Raw genomic sequence first — 22667 nt, forward strand, 5'->3', positions numbered from 1 at the left:
CTATATTAATTTAAAATAAAATATTTAAATATAAAATTTAGAAAAACCTTCTTTATTGAGCTAACTTTTGAGGTAAAAATTAAATTCAATCCATTTTTTTTTATAATATGTAAGAATTCAAATTTGATATAAAGTATATTTATAATATTTGATTCGGCTTAATATGATAATTATGGGTGAATATAAAAAACTAAGGGTTTAAAGTTCTACAAAGTCAAACCTGTGTGTTATTTATTTAAATATTGTTTAATAAATATTAAATTTATATTATGTATTTAATTTTTGTTTATAAATTAATATTAAATTAAATTGATTAATTATTAATATTAAATTAATAAATATAATCTTTTATAAATTAAATTTAGTACAATTATTTCATATTAAAATATATCATTTTAATATTTAATTAATTTATCTAATTTATTCTTAATTCTAATTAATATTATTTAATTTTTAGTAAACCCATGATCGGATCAATTAGATTTTTTGAATTTTAACCTAATTTTATAATTTTTAATTTTAATGATAACTTACATCAGCTATCAGTCCGATTCATGAAATTTCTGGTTAAATCAATTGAGCTGGTATAAATTTCAAAGTTAAGTGTGTAACAATAACTAAATTAACTTACGCAATTCATATCTATTTGATATGCAAGTATGCAAGAATATCTTAGAATATTTTTCTGTTGACAGAAGTTGAAGAATTTGTGTTCAACATGATCGAGGAGAGGTTTTCAAAATCCGAGATTGAAAGGTCTTTGAAGAATCCAGATCTTCAAACATTTGATAATTGTAATTAAATCAAACAGAAAATTAATAGAGCTAAGAAGTTTTTTAGCTTAATTTTTAAAACAAATCGTTTCAATCTTAGAGAAATGTGAATGTGAATCACGGGATGAACGACGAAAATGAAAAGAATCCGAGAGAAACAAGCTATTACTTGAATTTTACACACCATCTCCATTGCATTGAATAGCACAGTTAATACATGGACAATCATATATTAATTTCTTAGGTCAGCAAGCTAAAGCTCAAATACATGATGCATGGATTGTTAGGTGCTAGTTGTTGCGCATATGAAACATTAAAATTCCCACAAAAATCTAAAAGTTTCCAAACTAATGGGACCGAAAAATAGATAATGACCATCTAATAGTTTCTCCTTATTAAATTAACCATATTGGCAGGATATAGTAATTTTTCTTCCCTAAGTCCCGATGTATCGATATAATATATGTGATGGGATATGAATAACTTGTTTGTATATTGGATTCTGAACTGGGTGTAGGCGCTAGGATATGCATGCCTTTTACTTAGCACGAACTAACGGCGAGTGAGGAATTGGGGAGTGAGGAGACATCACATGGGGTGACTTGACTCCCTCTTCGAATCTTCGAGCTGAGAAACTGAGGCGGAGATTTCTTTGCCATCGCTGTTTATTCTTGGTTGGCATTTCCTGATGATCTTCCTTTCCCTTACACACAAATGCTCGTATCCTTTTCAGTGCAGCTTCCACAGTTTGATCGTCCATATTGGCGAAGCACACCCTAAACCAACCAGGCTCCTTGCAATGGAAAGAACAGCCCGGCGAAACATTGAGCCTAACCTGGTCAATAATCACTCTCCACAGAGTCATTTCCCCGTCGAATGTTGGTTCTTTAAGAAGATGGTGTAGGTCCATCCAAACATAAAGACCAGCATTGCCTTTTAGACAATTGATCCGCACTTGTTCCAGCCCCTTTGTGAACATACTGTGCCTTTTGTTTAGCCTTCTCGAGCTCTCCGCAAGAAAATTTTTCACAAACTCCTCATCAGAAAGCATGCGAGCCAGCAAATATTGAGTCTGCGAAGAGACTAAACCAAAACTTGACATCTTGCGACCGCACCTGACGACTTCATCGTTATATGAATAAACGATGCCAACTCTGAAGCCGGGGAGCCCCATGTCCTTAGACAAGCTGTAAACAATGTGGATGAGATTGCGGTTGCAATCCATCTCTTCGATAATCTCAGCGACGCTTATGAAGCTTGAGGAGCTGAATATGGTAGCTGCATAGATTTCGTCTACGACCAAGTGAATGTTTCTCTCATTGATGAAGCTCACCAGGTCTTTTAGGGTCTCCCTTTCTAAGACGGTGCCCAGTGGATTTGATGGGTTGGCTATAATCAAGCCTTTGACATTGATGCCAGCTCCTTGGGCTCTATCATACGCTGCTTCTAACGCATTCTTTGTTACCTGAAACTTGTTGGAGCTGCAGGAATCAACCGGAATAATCTGGACACCAGTTCGCCATGTCAGGTCGCGGTCGAATCTGCACGTGTATTGAAAAATTTTAATATGTATGGTCACAGTATAAGGTTGTCCAAGATTTCATGGAAAAAAAAGGAAAATAAAAAGGTTAATAATTTTGGTCAGGCAATCAATATTTGAAACTATAGACAAATTTGGAAAAATGAGGATCTTAATCTAGTGGAGAAATTTTTCATGCGTATATATTGATTTTTCCTACCTAATTCGGTCTATCATGAATATAAAATATAAAATATATAATAAAATTCACTAATAATATACATGAATAATATATTTGTACCTTAAATTCCTGATAAACCTAGGTATAAATTATATATATATATGCATATGTATATATATTCTAGATGTATCCCTTTGGCAATATCTTTCAACATTCAGATATTCATATTATGAAAGTCTCTCTTTTGAATGGTCTTGGTTGGCAGCAAAGGTCTACTTGACTTCTCATCACTAAATTTGGTTTGTCTTAATCAGGTATTAAGTAATGGAAGCACAATAAATATTAATAAAGCAAAATCAAACCACCCTAGTTTGCATTTGTTTTTGACCCAACACATAGACTGAAAATTCCAGAAATGACAACTTAGTGAAATTGACATGTCTCTTCTAATTTAACTTGTAAGTCAGTGATTCTCTTAAAAAAAAAATTGTAAGTTGGGTGATGAGCAAATGGTTTGAATTGCACAAGTAAAAACCCATTTCCTTTGGTTAAAAAAAAATATTCAAATTTATTTAGTGATACTTAAATTATTTTTTAGAACAGTGAGATATGATTTCACTATTCAGTTAAAATTAAGAAAAAAAAAATATTTTCAAACTTCAAAAAGTGAATATCATAATTAACAATATTGGTTAGTATAAAGAATGGCCTCCCCTTTGTCATATAATACCCTTTCTCATTACAATTTCCCATGCAACTTTTCCATTTGTTCCTTGATTAATGAAAATCATACTTTTCCATTTCTTTGAATTCACTGTGGTAGTTGACCAAATGAATACTACCAACTTGCAACCCAAGAAATCAATGTTTTCAAACGTATTATTTATTATTATTATTATTATTATTATTATTATTATTATTTTAAAGAACATGTGCATGTATGCTAAAATGAACAATTGTAGACAGGGAGGAATAGTGATCCATACGCTGGATAGTAAGGTGTAGGAACGAGGAAAGCATCTCCATGATCAGCCAAGCAGAACATGATCAACTCGTTGGCTCCGGTAGCTCCTCCACCCATGACAACACGATCCGGATCAAATGTAACCCTACCACCTCTAACCATCCCCATAAATTTGGCAATAGCCTGGAAAGATGACATGTTTATATACGTTGGGACGACTCGGTTAATGCACTTTCATTTATATCATTATTTTCAGGCACAAAATGCATTTTAACTTCCTAAAATTAGAGTACCTTTCTAAACTCTGGCAAGCCATGATAATCCTGGAAGTTGGCAATATCCTTGAACTTATGAACTCCATCAACAGTGCAAATGGAGGCTTCAGGATTTTGCTTAATCCAATCCCTAATCAGATCAAAGGAAAGCTGCAAAGAAAAAAAAAAGAAATCAAATCTTTAGGTGCCTGTTCGATCTCACACACAGAGAGAGCGTGTATAAATATATAAGCAAACCTGATTTTCTGCAAGACCCATTTGGATGACTCCATCAGGGTTATCAGTTGGGTGAAAAGGGTTCCTATCGTAGGCCTTCCATCCATCGAAGTAAGGGGAATTCTCTCCATGTCCCTCATTAGTTGCAATCTTAGACAAAAGTTGGCCACCACTCACCATTTTGTTACTGTCTAAAGCTATAGCTAGTTAATGACTGCAAACAGTGCAGAATACAAGTTATACAGGGAGGACTTCTCAAGTAGGGAATACTCGTGAATAATTCTGAAGCTAGCTAGGTTTGAAGTGAGGCAGAGAAGGGAGGAGACGGCTATTTATATAAGTGCCTGATGGAGTTAAGTATTGAAGGAACAAAGCTATTAGAAGTATGTTTCAAAGTTTCAAATGTTGAGAATTGAAAGGAATTGGAAATAACATAAATTAAGTTTAAATCTATTGTCAGTCAATCGTAACGGCTTGCGTGTTGATAATGATATCACCAAGAAGCACGTGTGAGGGAAAAAAACCCAAGAGAAGAGAGAATGTCCGGTGGGATTCTTAGATTTTTCACTATATTTATGGAAATTTATGTTACTGCTTATGTATAGGCTGTCCTGGGTTAGGTATATCGTTAATTTCTGCTCGGAAAGTTATTCCATAGAAAATAAAACTATTCAGTACAATCAAGAACTTTCCCAGGAAGTGCGAACCAGGAGATATATCCATATGCGGTTTGAAAAAAATTGAGATGTGTTTGCTCTTTCTAGGAAGTTTACATTATGTGGCAAGATTCAGAGTGACCTCCGGTGCCAAAGTGGTGGAAATGGATTAGTCTCAGGGTCCACGCATTTTTCTTCTTCTGGTTTCCACTTACTGGGTTAACCCTCTAATCTCTAGCTAGCACATATTTTGATAGATCCCCCTTCCTTGTTATGGAAATACTTGATCTGATAAGAATTAAGAGATACCCTAATAACTAACTAAAATTCATCTAAAACGACTGCATAGAATACCAATCTAACTCTACCTCTCCATGCTAAATTTGCCATATTATATACGCGTTTGATGTGGGTTTTTTAGTTCTTCCTCTTTTTCCCTTTTGCTCTAAGCTTTCGGTGCAGAGTTAACCATGGAAAACGTGCTAAGTGTTTTTGTTGCCGAGTATATAAAGTCTTTTATTTCCTATTAAGGTGGCAGAGCTTCGAAATTTCTGATTGAAACGAAATTAATGCATATGGTACTTGAACGTGTATCATGTCTAAAGATTGAAAATCTTCTCCTTTTGCTTCTGAACAAAACAAAACTCCATGTGATTTATTATACCACGTTGTTACTTTACCAAAATCGTTTATATTTTCCTTCTTCTTTCACATGATTAACCAACTTAATTCTCCTCTCGATTGCTTGCCAATATATGGAAATCTTCCATGTAGTGTTAAAATAATTTTCAAGGAAAAGATTTATAAATTTGGTATATATTCCATTTGAAGATGATAAACTAATTTGCAACTTAATTTCAACTTTATATCACAGTTGAAAACACGTTATATATATACTATTAATACGCACAGTTCTAAATTTAATTTATTCAAAATAGAAATACTTAATAATTAAGAATGTTTTTAGTTTAAATCATAAGTCGATTAAACCTACTTAAAAATAGAAAATCGTAGGTAAATTAATATTTGGTTTGACTTATAAATTAAAAAAAAATATTAAAATAAAACAGAAATCAAAAGTAAGAATACATTACTTATGATTTATCTATATTTTAAAACTACTCTTTGATCAATTAAAATATTATATTATTCAAATAATTTTTAAAAATATCAACATTATTTTTATTTTAATAACTACAACACTTAATTACTTATTTTTTTTTATAATTTTAATAAATTAAATTACTTTTAAACACCTTTTAACCAAATACTTAAACTATTTAAAAGTTATTTTTAAATAATTTTACCAAATAATTAACTACTTTTTCTTTTAATTAATTCAAAAATTAAAAAATATATATGAAGTTAAAAGTTAAAAATAAGTAGTCAAACCAGATAGCCTCTAAATTAAGAATAATTTTTCCATAAGGAGTTTTATTGAGCATTAGACTATTGTTCACAAAATAAAATGGCTAATCTATGATTGTTAAGTAATTTATTTATTATGAAATATTTATTTTAATGTAATATATAATTAAATATTTGAAATTTTAATCAAAATGAAGTTAAGATTATATATATATATATATATATATATATATATATATATTTTTTTTTTTTTTTTTTGAAACACATGTATTACACGTTCATTAAAATAAGATATAATATTAAAAGGTATATAATTTATTATTATAGATATACTATATATTACATATATAATTACATATAAAAATATATTTATATTAAAATTTATAATATTTTTTAAAAAAATGAAAATTACGCATAAAAATTTGATTTTTACTTATTTCTTTTATTTGATAAAATTTCCAGCTTAATTATTGATAAAAAAAAATCAAAATTAGATTACAATAGAAAAATAAGTTTGGAGCAATATGATTCGGATCTAAAAATGTTAATTTTTATGAACCATGTACATTATACATTCAATATTAAAAAAATAAAAATAAATATTTATTAGATTATAATATATATGAAAATAAATTAAATATATTTAAGTTTAATGATATTACTCTTTTTATTAGTATTAATTTTTTTATTAAAAAACAAATAAAGTTTCTTTTAAATTTTACTTTTTTTAGTTCCTAAAATATTTTTAAGTTTAAATTTTTTTATAATTTATAGTCTTACAAAGTTAAAATATTTAGTTTTTTTAATATTAATAATTTTATAACCATTGTTATTATTTTAGTTATATTATCATAAAAATTTCAGTTTATTTTATTTTTATATATTTTATTATTCTTTAAACTTTATATTTGATATTTGAATGTAGCATTGCCAATAAGTGATATCCTATTTAATAAATTACAAAAAATCAATGAATATATAAAATGAAATACATCTCTAAATTATAATGCATTTATACATCAATATGATCTCAATAATATAATTTATTATATCAAAAATAAATATATAGTTTATTATATTATAAAATTTTTAATTCTCAATATATTAAATAATGTGTTAGTTTTATTAGTAATGTAGTAGTCATGTAGTTATTTATAATACGTTTTTTTAGTTATATTATCATCAAAAATATATAATATATTTTTTAAAATTATTTATCATACATTTTAATAATTATTATTATTATAAAATAAATATAATTCAATTTAAATTTTTGTGTTTTTATTTTAATCATGTAATTAATAAATTGATATACATAGAAAGAGACTTTTTATTCAATTAATATTTTAAATTTTAAATTAATTAAATAAGATATAAACTCTTATGTTAACCCATTTATATTAAGCATAAAAAAGCTTTGCTGTTTAAAGAGAATTTTTTAATACGATTTTTTTTTAAGAAAAATCTGTTAGTTTGACTTTTATTAAGCTTCTAAAATTTTTTATTTTTAATTAATAATTTAATTATATTTTATAAAATATAAATATATAAAAAAAGGCTATGAAAATTTTTATTAAGATTTTTTTAAAAAGAAAATCTGTTAATTTACTTTTTACTAAGCTTTTAATCTCTTTAATTTTTAATTAATAATTTAATTATATTTTATAAAATATAAAAAAAAATTTGTAAGAATAGTACATAGACTATATATATATAGTATTCCTAAAGTTTATTTATATTAGATTTTTATATTAATTAATAATTTTCAATTTAATTATATGAAACTTATAAATATATTTTAATCGATTTATGCATGTGGGTAATTCTTGTTGACTAATTTAAAATACGTCATTTGCTATTAATTCTGTAAACACCCACATTCATTTGAATTAGTATAATAGAAGCAAGAGTCAAGAGTACTTATTTATTTTGAAAATTAATTAATTCCAAGCTTATCATATGTCCCCTTCAGGAAGGCAAGGCCTTTTAATTGGGCAGAAATTAATAGTCTTGTTAATTTTCCTGGGTACAATTATTCAAGCTTAATTAATTTCCCATTAATTTTGCAATACTATTTGAACAAAAAAATGTGCTCATTATTTTAGATAATTTTAATTGCTGATATTGATATAGTAATTTGTCAAAAAAACATGCTTTACAGTTGAATTGAGAACGAAGACTTGTTTGCTTTAGAGTTGGGAAATTACTCCCATGAGTTGTGATTATATCTTTTCTTCTAGCAAATGAAGTGTCCAACTTTACTAGCAATAAAAGTCAACAATTGTTAAAAAAAAAATTACAATGAAGAAATCACCATGCTAAACCTTGAAAATTGCTGTAGTTTTGACTAATCAAAATAAGACAAAAGTTTAAGGGGTTGCGGTATGTGAATTTGGTGTTATAATGTACTGTGATGGTACTAACATATCACACGTCACTTTGTTAGCGTCTGTGTATGTGAAAGATATATGAGATAGCATGCTTAGTCAAAATTATTATAATTTTATCTAAGGATGTGTCATGTCCCTGTCTCATATGTATGTGTGCTAATCAGTTCCTATTAAAAAAAGAATATGTCACTTTATTTAGTGAGAGAATTTAAAAAATTGACATGTGGCACATTTCTTTTTTATATTTTTTATATAAAATTGAATTTATGATATTAAATATTATCTTTTATTAAATATTTTATATTTATATTACTAAAATTTTATCTCAGAATAAAAATAATTATTATCTAAAATTCTATTAAATATATTTTTAAGAATTTTTAATATTTTTATATTTACAATTTCAGACATTATAAAAACTCTACTTATCATATTATATATCTTTAAAATTAATCAATTTTTAATTAATTTTTTAATTAGATTAGAAAAATGGCATATAAACAATTATCTATGAAATTTAAAAATTTATTTTTAAAATATTTTTATTTTAAAGTATAATAATTTTAATAATAATATTTTAAAAATCATCACATTGCATATGTATTTTTTTCTACTTTATTTATAATTTTATTAGTATATATTAATTAATTTGAAAAATATCTTATTAATCAAGTTATTTATTATCACCTGTAATAAAATTATAATTCGTTAAAAATTTTATCATTAACATAATTTTATAATATAATTATGAAAATATAAAATATAAAAATATATATTAATTATATTATTAAAATAAAATAATAACTAATTTACGCAATATGTAAAAAAAAATGATTATTTAAAAGTAATATTAATTTTATATTTTTAACTGTAACAACTTTATATGAACATTTTCATAAACGTGCTTGAATTTTATTAATTTTGTTATTGCATTGAATATATATAACAAAGATTTGTTTTCACTTATAAATAAATATTAAGCTTTTTTATTTTATTAAAACAGATTATTTATATCAAAATCAACAAATTTACAATTCATCCAAAAAGCAACTTAGCAGCAATGTATTCTCAGAATATAAAAATATTAAAAGAAATAATTTTGAATATATATAAATTATATATAATGAAGTCAGCAAAATTATTTAAGTACAAAATTTCATATTACTACAAATTAATATATGAAAATTTAAGATAAACCACTTATACAAAATATAATAACAATTATCTTAATTTAAATAACTTAATGAGGTTGATAAAGTATTTGAATTAGCCATTTGGTAAGAAATATACTCTACTCGGTGATAATCTATTATTATAAGATTCCATGATTTTTCTATAAGTTTGATTTGAAAATATTAAATTTTTATATCCTCATAAAAAAAATATGTACTTCATATTATTGCATTTTCACTTAAATAACAAATTAAAATACCTAACAACATTATAATAAAAAGGAAAAATAAATTCTCGCATTGGAGGAAATAATTATAAAGGAAATAATTTCAAAGTCTCATAGAAGATGACAACAAATTCTCACAAAGTAAAAACTAAAATTTAAATAAATTAAAAATAAATATAAATTTATTGAAAGTAAATATAAATATATTTTAAACAGATAAAAATTTAAAAATTATTAAAAAAAATAAATAATCACCGATAAAAATACTTTCGGATAACTATTCTAAAAAGTTCACAAGGGGAAAGTCAGCAAAACCTTGTCACTTATTATTGTTATTTTACCATCCAGAAAAGGTAGTTAGCTATCATCTGAATTACATCAAAGTGGTAGATATCATCCAGAAAAAAGGAGATTATATTATGAGTTAAATCAAAGTGGCAGATGTGGTAGATATCATCTGAATAAAGATCAATGGGCTTGACCACAGATTATGAAATTTTACCTGATGACTTCTCCAGATGTTTTTACAGTTAAAAGATACAATTGTATATACACACTGTGCTACAGACAATGTACACACTCTAATATCTAATATACAATACTGAAAAATAGAAATTTGAGAATTTTTATATAAATGTGTTTTAAGGAGAAACAAATATCAAAATTATTCTATTTAAATGAAAAAAAAAATTCTTTGTCCTCTAAAAGTTCTGCTTTTTTACCTAAAATTTATGAAAATTAATGTCCATCCCTTGAAGGAAAAAAAAAAAAAAAAAACTCTTCTTATTTGAAAATTTTGAGTGAAATGGTAATAAGCATACCAATAAAACCATTAAACCAACAAATCAGATCAATTCGAATAAATCTAAATCGAAATTAATAGTTTTATACTTTTAAATATATGTTATAGTTTGAAATAATTATAAATTGAATTTTTTATTTGACCTATTGACATAGTAAAATTCAACTCAAACTGAATGTATATATATATATATATATGACATGTGATTAACTTTTTTTAATTTTAATTTTTATTTATTTTTATTAAGTAATACTTTTTAAATTAATATTATTTTTGGCCGGACTCTGTCCAGTTGATTTCTTGAAATTGGGCCCAAATGGGCCTTAGAGTTGGGTTAAGGAATAGTTAGGCTTACTACGGGCCTCGAGGGCTTTAGGTGGCCTGTGTCCTAGTGCTTGGTCTAGCCCATAGGTTGGGTCGTGACAAATGTGTTATCAGAGCTTAGGCTCCAGATTCTTAGGGATTGTTTGTCTAAAGTGTTGGGAAGAGTCTACTAGGAGTCACATGCGAAAAATAGGGTCCATATTTGTCTTGCATTGTCATCTTTGCTTCTAGTTTCTGCTTCATGTAATTATGTATAAATATGAGTCTATAGAGCTGTGTAACATGTTGTTTTGGATATTGTGGACTAATGCTGCTGAATTTCAGGAAAATACGTAGAAGCAGGAGAGCTGTCACTGCACCAGAACCAGATGTGCCTGACGAGGTGTCAGCACAGGATGAGGCGCCTCCCCGAGGAGGCAGGGTAGGAGGCCAAGAGCTGCTCAAGTAGAAGAGCAACTGCCACCGATTCGAGATCGATCTTTTATGGCACAGGGTCCCATGGACCCAGTGGCAGCTACTCTAGCTGGGTTGCATAGAACCATCGATATGATGGCGTAGTATATGGTCTACCCTCCACAGCAGCAACAGTCCACCGCACCAAGATGGGAACCTTACAAACAGATAATAAATTTCAAGAAGTTGGTGCCTGGTACTTATGATGTGTCAGACGATGCATATCGATTTTTGGATTCTATGACGGCGAGAACGAGTTGCGATTGGTGATAAAAGATTTATAGAGTGTATGCAGCATGTCATGGGGCCAATGCCAAGACAATGGATGAATGACTACATATTACCTCGGATGGAGGGTTTGTCATGAACTCAGTTTGTGGAATTGTTCATCAATCGGTTTGTACCAGAAAGTTTCAGAGATCAAAAGCAGTGAGCCTTTGAGGCCTTAAGACAGAATGGCAGGTCTGTAGATGAATATGCTACAAAATTTCTGGAATTGAGCAGGTATGCCCCTACAACAGTAGCTACAGAAACTATGAAGGTGAAGAGATTCCTAAAGGGGCTTGACAGGAGGTATGCAAACCTGGCCATGATGTCTGATCAGTCTTTTGATGTGGTGGTTGATCGAGCCAGACAGATTGAGATTAGCTATGCTGTGGATGACAGCGGAAGGGCAAAGAAAAACAGAGCAGAGGCTTCTTCAGGTGTTCCCCATATGGGTGCTCCGGATAGTGGTGGCCAGAGTGATTACAGAGGAAGAAGTAGGAATAAGAATAGTGGTTTTAGACACAAATCCCAAGGGTTCAGACCAGGGTACGGATCCAGCAGTGGTCACAGTTCGGGGTACAGCAGTTCTGGGTCTGGTTCAGGATCCTCCTTGGCACCTTGTGAACAGTGTGGAAGAGGACATTCAGGACCTTGTATGATGGGTTCAGGAGTATGCTTCAGGTGTGGCCAACCAGATCACTTTGCTAGGAAATGCCCTGTGTTCAGTGAGTCATAGATGGGGTCACAGGGTTCTGTTGCAAATGTTCCTCGTCAGTTGTATCCTGGTGCTTCTAGCATGGCAAGCAGTCAATTCAGTGGCCAACAGGGCCGAGGACAAGGGGGACGTGGATTTGGAGGCGGTCAGAGGTAGAAGTCGATGTCGTGGTTACGCCACTCAGGGTAGGGGTCAAGCTCGGGTTTTCACCCTGACCCACCAGGATGCTCAAGCTTCCAATGCAGTTGTTCCAATGCAGTTGTGGCAGGTATTCTTCTGATCTATTCTTATGAGGCTCGTGTTTTAATAGATCCGGGTGCTACGCACTCATTTGTCTCCCCTGTGTTTGCCATGAGATTGGGTAGAAATCCTAACACTTTAGAATACCCTTTGTCTGTAGCTACCCCGCTTAGTGAAAACATAGATGTAGATATGGTTTTTCCAGGTAGCCCAGTAGTAGTGGATGGAAAGATCCTCCCAGCAGAATTGAAAGAGTTAAAGGGCAACTACAGGAGCTTCTGGACAAGGGTTTCATACGTCCGAGCACTTCACCTTGGGGTGCTCCTGTTCTATTTGTAAGAAAGAAGGATGGGTCATTGAGGTTGTGTATTGACTATAGACAGCTGAACAAGGTGACTGTGAAGAACAAGTATCCACTTCCTCGGATCGATGATCTGTTTGATTAGCTCCAAGGGGTTAGATTCTTTTCCTAGATAGACCTGTGATCAGGCTACCATCAGTTGAGAATCAGGAATGAAGACGTGTCCAAAACAGCATTCAGGACAAGATATGGTCATTAGGAGTTCTTGGTGATGTCCTTTGGACTCACTAATGTTCCAGCAGCCTTCATGGACTTGATGAACAGGGTGTTCAAGCCATTTTTAGACCGTTTTGTCATCGTATTCATAGATGACATTTTGGTATACTCTCGGACTGAGGAGGAACACGTGTGGCACTTGAGAATGGTGTTGCAGACTTTAAGGGAGCACCAGCTATATGCCAAATTTTCCAAATGTGAATTTTGGCTAGAAAGCATCTCATTCTTGGGACACGTGGTTTATAGTGAAGGTATTCAAGTGGATCCCAAGAAAAATTGAAGTCATGGCCCGATTGGCTTAGGCCTACAACGATCCAACGAGGTGCGAAGTTTTAGGCCTAGGCGCTACTATAGGCGTTTTGTGCAAGACTTTTCTAGGACAACAGCTCCCTTGACTACGTTGACTCGGAAAAATGTTCCGTTCATTTAGACAGATGACTGTGAGAAGAGTTTCCAAAAGCTTAAGGAGTGTCTAACCACCGCTCCGGTGTTGACACTACCGATGAGTGGCGAAGGATATACCGTGTACTGTGACGCCTCCAGAGTTAGCTTAGGGTGTGTTTTGATGCAGAATGGAAAAGTAGTGGCTTATGCTTCAAGGCAGTTGAAGAGGCATGAGCAGAACTACCCCACCCATGATTTGGAAATGGCAGCTGTAGTCTTTGCACTAAAAATCTGGAGACACTACCTGTATGGTGAAGTGTGCGAGATATACATCGACCACAAGAGTTTGAAGTACCTCTTCCAACAGAGGGAATTTAAAGTTGAGACAAAGGAGATGGATGGAGCTTCTAAAGGACTATGATTGCACCATCCAGTACCACCCTGGGAAGGCTAATGTAGTAGCAGATGCTTTGAGCAGAAAATCTTGTGGTAGCTTGGCGCGCATTTCAGCAGAAAAGAGACAATTGATTCGGGAAGTACATGAGTTGATGGATCAAGGTTTAATCCTAGATCTTTCAGATGAGGGGGTATTGTTGGCTCATTTTTCAGTGAGGCCAGACTTGCGAGACAGAGTTAGAGTTTCCCAGCACAGAGACCAACAATTGATGAAGATCATAGAAAGAGTACAGCAAGGTGAAGGTGGAGAGTTTGGATTTGCAAATGATGGCGCCCTTATGCAAGGTTCTGGAATATGTGTGCCCGATGTAGATAATCTCAGAAATGAAATCATGCAAGAGGAATACTATACACTATACAATATCCACCCAGGCTCCACCAAGATGTACCATGATGTGAAAGATAGTTATTGGTGGAATGGCATGAAGAGAGACATAGCAGACTTTGTGTCCAAGTGCTTGACTTGTTAGAAGGTGAAGTTTGAACACCAGAAACCGTCAGGGAAGCTGCAAGAGCTCCCTATCCCAGAATGGAAGTGGGAAATGATTACTATGGATTTTGTGACTGGGTTGCCTCGTACCACGCGAGGACATGATTCGATATGGGTAATTGTAGATCACCTGACTAAATCAGCACACTCTTGCCTGTGAAGACTACATATTCTGTGGCACCGTATGCCCGGCTTTACATTCGAGAAATAGTCAGATTGCATGGAGTTCCTGCTTTCATAATATCTGACAGAGGGCCCCAGTTCACTTCTCGATTTTGGAGGAAGTTGCAGGAGGCACTTGGCACACAGTTGAACTTTAGTACTGCTTTCCACCCTCAGACAGACGGACAGTCCGAAAGGATAATCCAAACACTGGAAGACATGCTTCGCATGAGTGTTTTGGATTTTGGAGGTCAATGGGATGATCAGCTAGCTTTGGTGGAGTTTGCCTACAACAACAGTTACCATTCCAGCATAAGGATGGCACCCTATGAGGCACTATATGGAAGAAAGTGTAGGTCTCCTCTGTGTTGGAAGGAAATAGGAGAAGCGAAGGTGCATGATGTAGACCTAGTGCAGTACACTTCAGAGATAGTTTCTTTAATCGAGAAGCGATTGAAAACGACTTTCGATGGCGTAAGAGTTATACAGACCCCAGACGGAGGGATGTGGAGTTTGCAGTAGGCGACTACGTATTCCTGAAGGTTTCTCTGATGAAGGGAGTCATGAGATTTGAAAAGAAGGGCAAGTTGGCACCTCGGTATATTAGACCTTTTGAGGTTACTGATAGAGTTGAAGCAGTTGCCTACCGGTTGGAGCTACCACCCAACCTTTCTCATGTTCATCCTGTGTTTCACATCTCCATGCTCAGGAAATACATTCCTGATCCTTCTCATGTACTACAGCCGGATGTAATAGAGCTAAAAGAAAACTTAACGTTTGAGGAGCAACTTGTAGCCATAGTGGACTACCAAGTGAGACAGCTAAGATCAAAATAGATCCCTATGGTTAAGGTTTTGTGGAGGAGTGCACCTGAGAGTCAGAACGGGACATGCGTAGCAAGTACCCTTATCTGTTCAATGTGTAATCTTGTACTTTATTCTGCCTTGTGTAAAATTCGAGGATGAATTTTTTGTAAGGGGGGAAGAATGTAACACTCCTAATTTTTAAATTTATTATTTTTGGGTAAATATTGATATTTTATTTTATTTGAATTTTAGGAAATTATTTGAAATTTTTTTTGGATTTTAGAAACCGGGTTCGATTTTCCAAAAATATAAACTTTGATGATTTTTAAAAATTAATTTAAAGACCACGTGGCAAAACTAAAAATATATTTATAGTCTACGCATTTTTTTGAGTTTTCTAGAATTTTTTCGAAATTTTTGGGCCTCGTTTTCGGTCCCAAGACAGAGTAAAAATTCAAAATTTTGTATTTCGAATCGAACCGACATAATCGAACCGGACCGGTCGAATCGGACTGACTCTTTCTTCTTCTTCTCTTTTTTTCTTGCGTGCATTTCCTCCTTCCTCTCTCTCTCTCTCTCTCTCTCTCTCTCTCCTCCTCAGCCCGCCACCACCTCCCACCACCCTAGCCGCGGCGCAACCCCAGTGCCTTAGCTCGTCATTTGCCGCTATGCCGGCAAGCGTTGCCTGGCGGCAACGGCTTCGCGCGCAACTCTTTGACTTCTCAACCGAAATTCGGCCGATCCAGCCACCAATCGGATCGGGTCTTGTGTCTAAATCCATCTACTCGTCGAGAGCTTTCCCTAGACACCAAGAACGCCGAAATCCATCGAGCGGTTTGTCCAATTTTTGCCCGGGAAGTTTTAGCCCATTTTGATTTTTGGGCTAGATTTCTCGCAAATCGTGAACCCCACAAGAAAACCGAGAGTACTAGGGTTCTCCACTCGTCGAGAGCTTTGCGGCGATATAAATTTCAAAATTTTCCGACACCATTTTTCGGTGGGTCCCACGAAACTTCGCAGTGTTTTTCTGAGCATTTAATGAGCTTAGAAAATTTCGTAAAATTTATGTACTAACCCCCGTGTTGTGGGCTTCGTGTATGTATCTTCAATTCGCGGAAATTCAATAGTTGTCCAGGTCTGTGAATTTCTAGCCAGACAGACCGATTATCGGAAAAGTCTCCAAATTGGATCGAGGTTTTGGCTACCCCACCATTGTCAGACATCCTAAGTGCGTCCCCAAAGTCGGAATCGGCACAGGTAAACCCAAACCTTACTTTTTCGTAATTTTCTAGTGCTTAAATGAGATTAAAAATCCGTAAAATATTCGTGGTAGCTCAGAAAATTATGATTCTTTTTTGCATTAGCCTAGTAATATTGCTAAGGACTGCGGGGCAAAGTTTTAGAATTTTTAGAGTTCATTTGGGTAGTTTTTACAAAAAGAATCAATTATAAGGAGTAAATTGAAATTTTACATATTGTGATGGATGACTGTTTGGATAGGCCCAGGAGGGGCTGTGTGATGTGATTGAGTTGTGGATATATGGATTGTGAATATAGAAGTGTATTTTGAGCCCTTTTGCAGGTCGAGTAGGTCCTAGGTATAGGAGAGACTCTGCCGGATTTTCAGCACGACTTAGGACGTATTTGGTCTTTTTTTAGTTTGTATTGAGTCAAATTTATTAAATGATTATAATAAAATTGTCAGGTGAGCCGGGACAACCTTCTTCCTCCGCCCAGCCGCCACAGTGATTGCCGTCAAGTCTGTGAGTAAAATATTAATTTTAATTGTAATTTCACTATTATTATATGTTCAAGCATGCCCATGCATCACTTATATGTATGTATCTATGTAGTTAAACTCTAGGCACGTTTTATGTTGCATTCATAACTGTTAAAGTGCCATGGATGTTGTTGTGGTAATTTGGAGCAGTGTGCGTGCGTGTGATGTGGTGTTGACTATGAATAGGACGGGTAGACACGGCTTGAGATCTTCGCTGGGACCCGGTCCTTCGGGGTAGACACGGCTTGAGTTCTTCGCTGGGACCCCGACTTGGTTTATTAAGCGAAAGTCCGGCTTGAGTTCTTCGCTGGCACAGGTTGGATTTAAGAGAGCTGTATAGGGGATCAACTCCCATATATTATGATTGATATTACTGGGTGTGTGAGTGCTCCAAATTACCTTTTTGATGTTGTGATGTGAAATTATTGCTAATGTTGCATTTCACTCTACAGGGTGCATTAGTTTTAGATAATTATAGAGATTATGGTTAAAATTGATATTTTACTCTCTGAGTCGAACGCTCACTCCTGTTCAATATTTTTCCAGGCCACAGGAGGACATTTTTGAGGTTAACCTGCTTTTCTCCCTCGCAAGTCGTCTATTCATGTTTGTGTAATTCTATAAACTTCTAGAATTTCCGCATGTGTTAGAAGTATTTATTGAATTGGGTCTGTAATATAAATTGTTATTTTGGACCTGTAAACTTATTATTTTATGCATGTTGATGGACTGGATAAGGGAGCTGAGCTCCCATTTATTTTTATGTTGTTATGAGTATGTGGAGGGTGAGCTGAGCTCCCCAATTGATTATTTATTGTGTTTACAGGTCGGGTGAGTCAAAAACTCTCCGTTTGAAGGTTCATTTTATGGCCGGACTCTGTCCGATTAATTTCTTGAAATTGGGCCCAAATGGGCCTTAGAGTTAAGTTAAGGAATAGTTAGGCTTACTACGGGCCTCGGGGGCTTTAAGCTAGCCCAAGTCCTAGTGCCGGTCCGGCCCATAGGTTGGGTTGTGACAATTGCTTAGATCAGAGAGAGAGAGAGAGATGAATCAAATAAAAAAAATTTAAGAAATATGATATAGCATGTCACATGCCAATTCAAGTGTAAAAAGTTAAAACCCCTAAATTAATTTTTGAATTTTAGATAAAAATTATTCAATTTTGAAAGTTATAATTAAATTGTCTAAAATTGAAAGTTTTGAATATAATCAGCAACTAAAATAAATATTTAGATTTATTTGGTTAATAAACTTTACAAATACAGATAAAATTAAAAAATTTTATGACATTTTTTAGTGTAATTTATAAGTGAAATTCAAAAAATTCTACGATATTTTTTTAGTATAATTATTAAAACTTTAATTATTTTCGATTATTAAGATTCTAATATTGTAACATCCCAAACTAGGGACCGTTACTTGCGCTAAGGATTAGGTCGACAAAGGTCATTGAAACAGTAGTAAGCTTTGAAACACATAGAACATATATACATTCTTACATCTCACCGTCTTAACATATATCAAATCATTATACATTAGTCTTTTCATCTATATATAAACATTTATAATATAATAATGGTTCATTTGAACCTTAACATACATAAGATCCAAAGTGTAATGGTTTAACATGCATACTCTCAAAGGGTTTACACAATATAAATATTATTACACTTTAAACAATTGTTACATTTTTCCTTAAATCAATAACATAGTACTATTCATTCATAAGTTACATATCCATCTACTCATACATTATATATAAAGAAGGGTTAAGACTACCCTTGAAGCTCTCTCTTCTAAGAATTCTTCTAATCCTGCAATCCTGCACTTGGGGGTTAGGGGAATGGGGTAAGTTTATAAAAGCTCAGTAAGCAAACTAACCATCATTAATTTCATCATTCATTCGTACATGTGCAATGCATAATTCATATGGATTTTCACTTCATAAATATTTCATGTAAGATGGACATTATCACCAATAACTCCTCAAACTTTTTTTTCAAATATGATTTGTGTCATGTATCCAGGGGCAACATCAAGATCTCCCCTTAGGATTTACTTATGGAACCATAACATTACATAATATAACAAGAGGGGAGTAATGGGCCATCCAATATCTATCAATGCATCAACAATAATTTATGCAATTATGCAACATCTTCGTATTCTAGATATATTCATCTTAAATAAATATGATACGATATATAAGGATGCTTATTAATTACCTGTAAATAGTTTTCATTTTATTAAGGTTAGAGTTACTCACCTTTTGTAACCTATCAACCTCCTTACTTGAACATGTGCTATCCTTGGATTCTTACCCTTCATAGTCTCTCAAGGCCGATCCTATAAAATCGGACCCTAGAGTGTTATACATGGCTCTCAAACTCTTAAACATAACATAAATATCATATTCTAAGCCCTTAAGAACCATGAAATTAGGTTTTGAAACCTTGAAATCAAAAGAGAAAATAAGTGAGCAGAACCAACTTTAGTTGTCGGACCTTGGAATATCAGGTATCCAATTTTGGGCAGTAGCCACTGCGGTTGCCGAAGTCTGGAACTTTGGCTGCCGAATCTGAAAAATTTTCAGATTTTTCGAGAAAATGCAAGTTTCAGCTATCAAATCTCTGGCTGTCAATCTCTTCAGCCAAAAGTCTCAAAACTCATTTGAAAGTTTTAAAACACAATCTCATCACATATACATATCTATAGGGCTTAGAACAATTAGAAAACATGCTTAATACCCATATACATTCATCAAAACTCAAATCCTAGGTTTAAACTTCATAAAAAAACTTAACTTAAAATAATTTTTCATGAAATTAAAGCTTTAGAAACCTAATTCCTCATCAACTCTCTTAGATCTATCTTTTAGATTAAGAAAAAAAGAAGGTTATCTCTTTTTTTGGAGCTTGGAGGCGGGAGAACTAAAATTTTAAAAGTTGAATCTACTCTTTTACACTTTTAAATGAAAGAATCTATCTCAAGATCTTCAAAAACTTAAAGAAATCTCTTCAAAGAGCTCATTGTATGCCCCAATAGTTGAGAGAGAGGGAAAATAAAGAAACCCAAGTGTTTCGACAGCCGAAAGTGTGAATTTCGATAGCCGAAAGTCCCTCGACAGTGAGGGTATAAAAAGGACTTCGGCTGTCGAAAGTCTATCTTTTGGCTGTCGAAGTTCATTCTGCCCAAAACAACTTCTTTAAAACTTTTAAAGAATAAAACATTTTTTTCTCATTCTTAAATATATTTTGGAATATTTTAAACACACATTCATAAACAAAATTTCACATTTCAATGTCACTTTTAATTCAGTAAAGTTCTAATTTTCATTAAAATATTTCATTAACGATAGATATTCTGACGTCAGAAAGTGACAAATATTACAAATATGAAATTATAGTACATAAATTTAATATTCTCTCTCCTACAAAAAAAAATCCTTGCAAATTATAAATTTTACATAATTATAAAAAATAAAAAATATAATCTCATATAATTATAAAATAAAATAAAAGCACTGAATGCACTGTATAATTAATCCTAATCCTTCGACAATATAGATTGCTGATTAATAAAAGCTACAAGAGAACAGCCACTGCTTGTCATCATTACCTTGAAAATAAAAGTAAATACACAAACATTTATCACATTCCACTAACTTTTTCCGACCCTCACTCCAAATCATGTATATTATTTCATCTGTTTATCTTTATTTATTGTATTTAAATTTTATATAATAAATTAAAAAAATAATTAAATAATTTTATTTTTATAAATATATACTAATAATTAATTAAATTATCTTTTTTCTTATCTAATTATTTATTATATACATATTTATTATAATGAATAAAGATAAAAGATAAAATTAAAAAAAATCAAATGTGACGGATAAAAAAAATAGAAAGAATATTTTACAAAATATAAGAATAAAATATTTTTTATAAAAATCATTTTTAAGAAAATATTTTATATTATTTAATTATAATATTAAATTAATAGTTATGTATTTATATTATATATACATATATAAATATTCTCATATTTTAATGAAATCGTTAAAATTAAAAAAAAAATTATTTTTTTTAAATAACTTAATTTTTTTTATCATAAAAATATTATCCATTGTCATTTTGTGAGTACTCTTAACATTAAAATCAATTGTTTTTTCCACATTAACTATTTATGTATAATTATAATAATAATAATAATAATAATAATAATAATTGGAAAAATAATAATAATAATAATAATAATATCTATACCAGACTATTGTCTGTCAAAACTTAAAAGCTAACACTCAGCTTTACAACTTTGCATGCCTAAAGAATTTTAAAACGATGCGTACTATCGTTAGAAAGCCAGAAGATGCAAGAAAAATGTTGCTGCTCGAAATTAATAATAAGGTACAATAGGGTCAGTGAATGCTGCACATGGCTCTAAATTATTCACTTGCTTTCTTACACTTTGTTTGGATAGGTGGAAAAGGGAGAGAAAGAAAAATAAGTAGGGGAAAATAACTTTGAAAAGACTTTTTTTTATTTGGATAAGAGAAGGAAAATAAAGGAGAAAAGGAAAATAAATTTTATTTTTTTTTAATTATTTTCTCTTTAAATTAGAGAAAAATTAAGAAATTAAAGAAAAAAAATTAGATTTTAGTGTCAATTTTTTTATTTTCTCTCTTTTATTTTTCACTCATCTAAATATAAGAAGAGAAAATAAAAAATAAAAAATATTTTTCTTCTTTTATTTTCCTTTCTCTTCTAAAATTTATCCAAATATACTCTTAGAGTTCTACTGATGCATACTACTGAGTTTATCATCGGGATAAATTTTAATAATTATTTTTAAATTTATATAATTATAATATTATAATTTTTTAATTTTAAAATATAATATAAAATTTTATAAATTTTTAAATTTTATTTAATAAAATTTTTTTAATTTCTAATTATTAATTTTTTAATTAAAAATTAATATGAATAGCTCTCACATAGCGCTTAATCAATATTTATCTCTACTCTCTTATATAAAATATAAAATTATTTTATTTATGTAAAAAAAATTATGTCTATAAAAAAAATAATTTAATTTACATATGACTTGAGAAAGAAAATAAAGATATTGATTAAGCTCTATGTTATAACTATCTAAGTCAATATGCAATTAAAAAATTAATAATTAGAGATTAAAAAAATTTTACTATATAAAATTTAAAAATTAATTAAATTTTATATCATATTTTAAAATTAAAAAATTATAATATTATAACTAAATAAATTTAAAAATAATTATTAAAATTTATTTCCAATTTATATAATATATAATAAAAAATATACAAACTATAAATTAATAAATTTTATTATAATTAATAATTTAATTAAATTATTATATAGCGACTGTATTAAATAAAAATTTGCGATGAAGGGTTTAATAATCAGAATCCAAGTTTGTGTGGTTGCG

The 22667-nt window shown here is 31.2% G+C and overlaps 1 protein-coding gene across 1 annotated transcript; it reads right to left on the reverse strand.

Annotated features, from left to right (window-relative positions):
* Window positions 1-938: 938 nt before the first annotated feature.
* LOC110667029 (1-aminocyclopropane-1-carboxylate synthase 1) lies at window positions 939-4286 on the reverse strand. The gene is made up of 4 exons (XM_021827732.2): window positions 3950-4286; window positions 3731-3862; window positions 3460-3620; window positions 939-2314 (listed from the first exon to the last, which is right to left on the reverse strand). The coding sequence occupies exons 1-4, from the start codon at window positions 4106-4108 to the stop codon at window positions 1312-1314; spliced, it is 1455 nt and encodes a 484-aa protein (XP_021683424.2). The 5' UTR covers window positions 4109-4286; the 3' UTR covers window positions 939-1311.
* Between the last annotated feature and the right edge of the window lie 18381 nt (window positions 4287-22667).

Source organism: Hevea brasiliensis, chromosome 9, assembly GCF_030052815.1.
Source record: "Hevea brasiliensis isolate MT/VB/25A 57/8 chromosome 9, ASM3005281v1, whole genome shotgun sequence".
Classification (NCBI taxonomy): domain Eukaryota; kingdom Viridiplantae; phylum Streptophyta; class Magnoliopsida; order Malpighiales; family Euphorbiaceae; genus Hevea; species Hevea brasiliensis.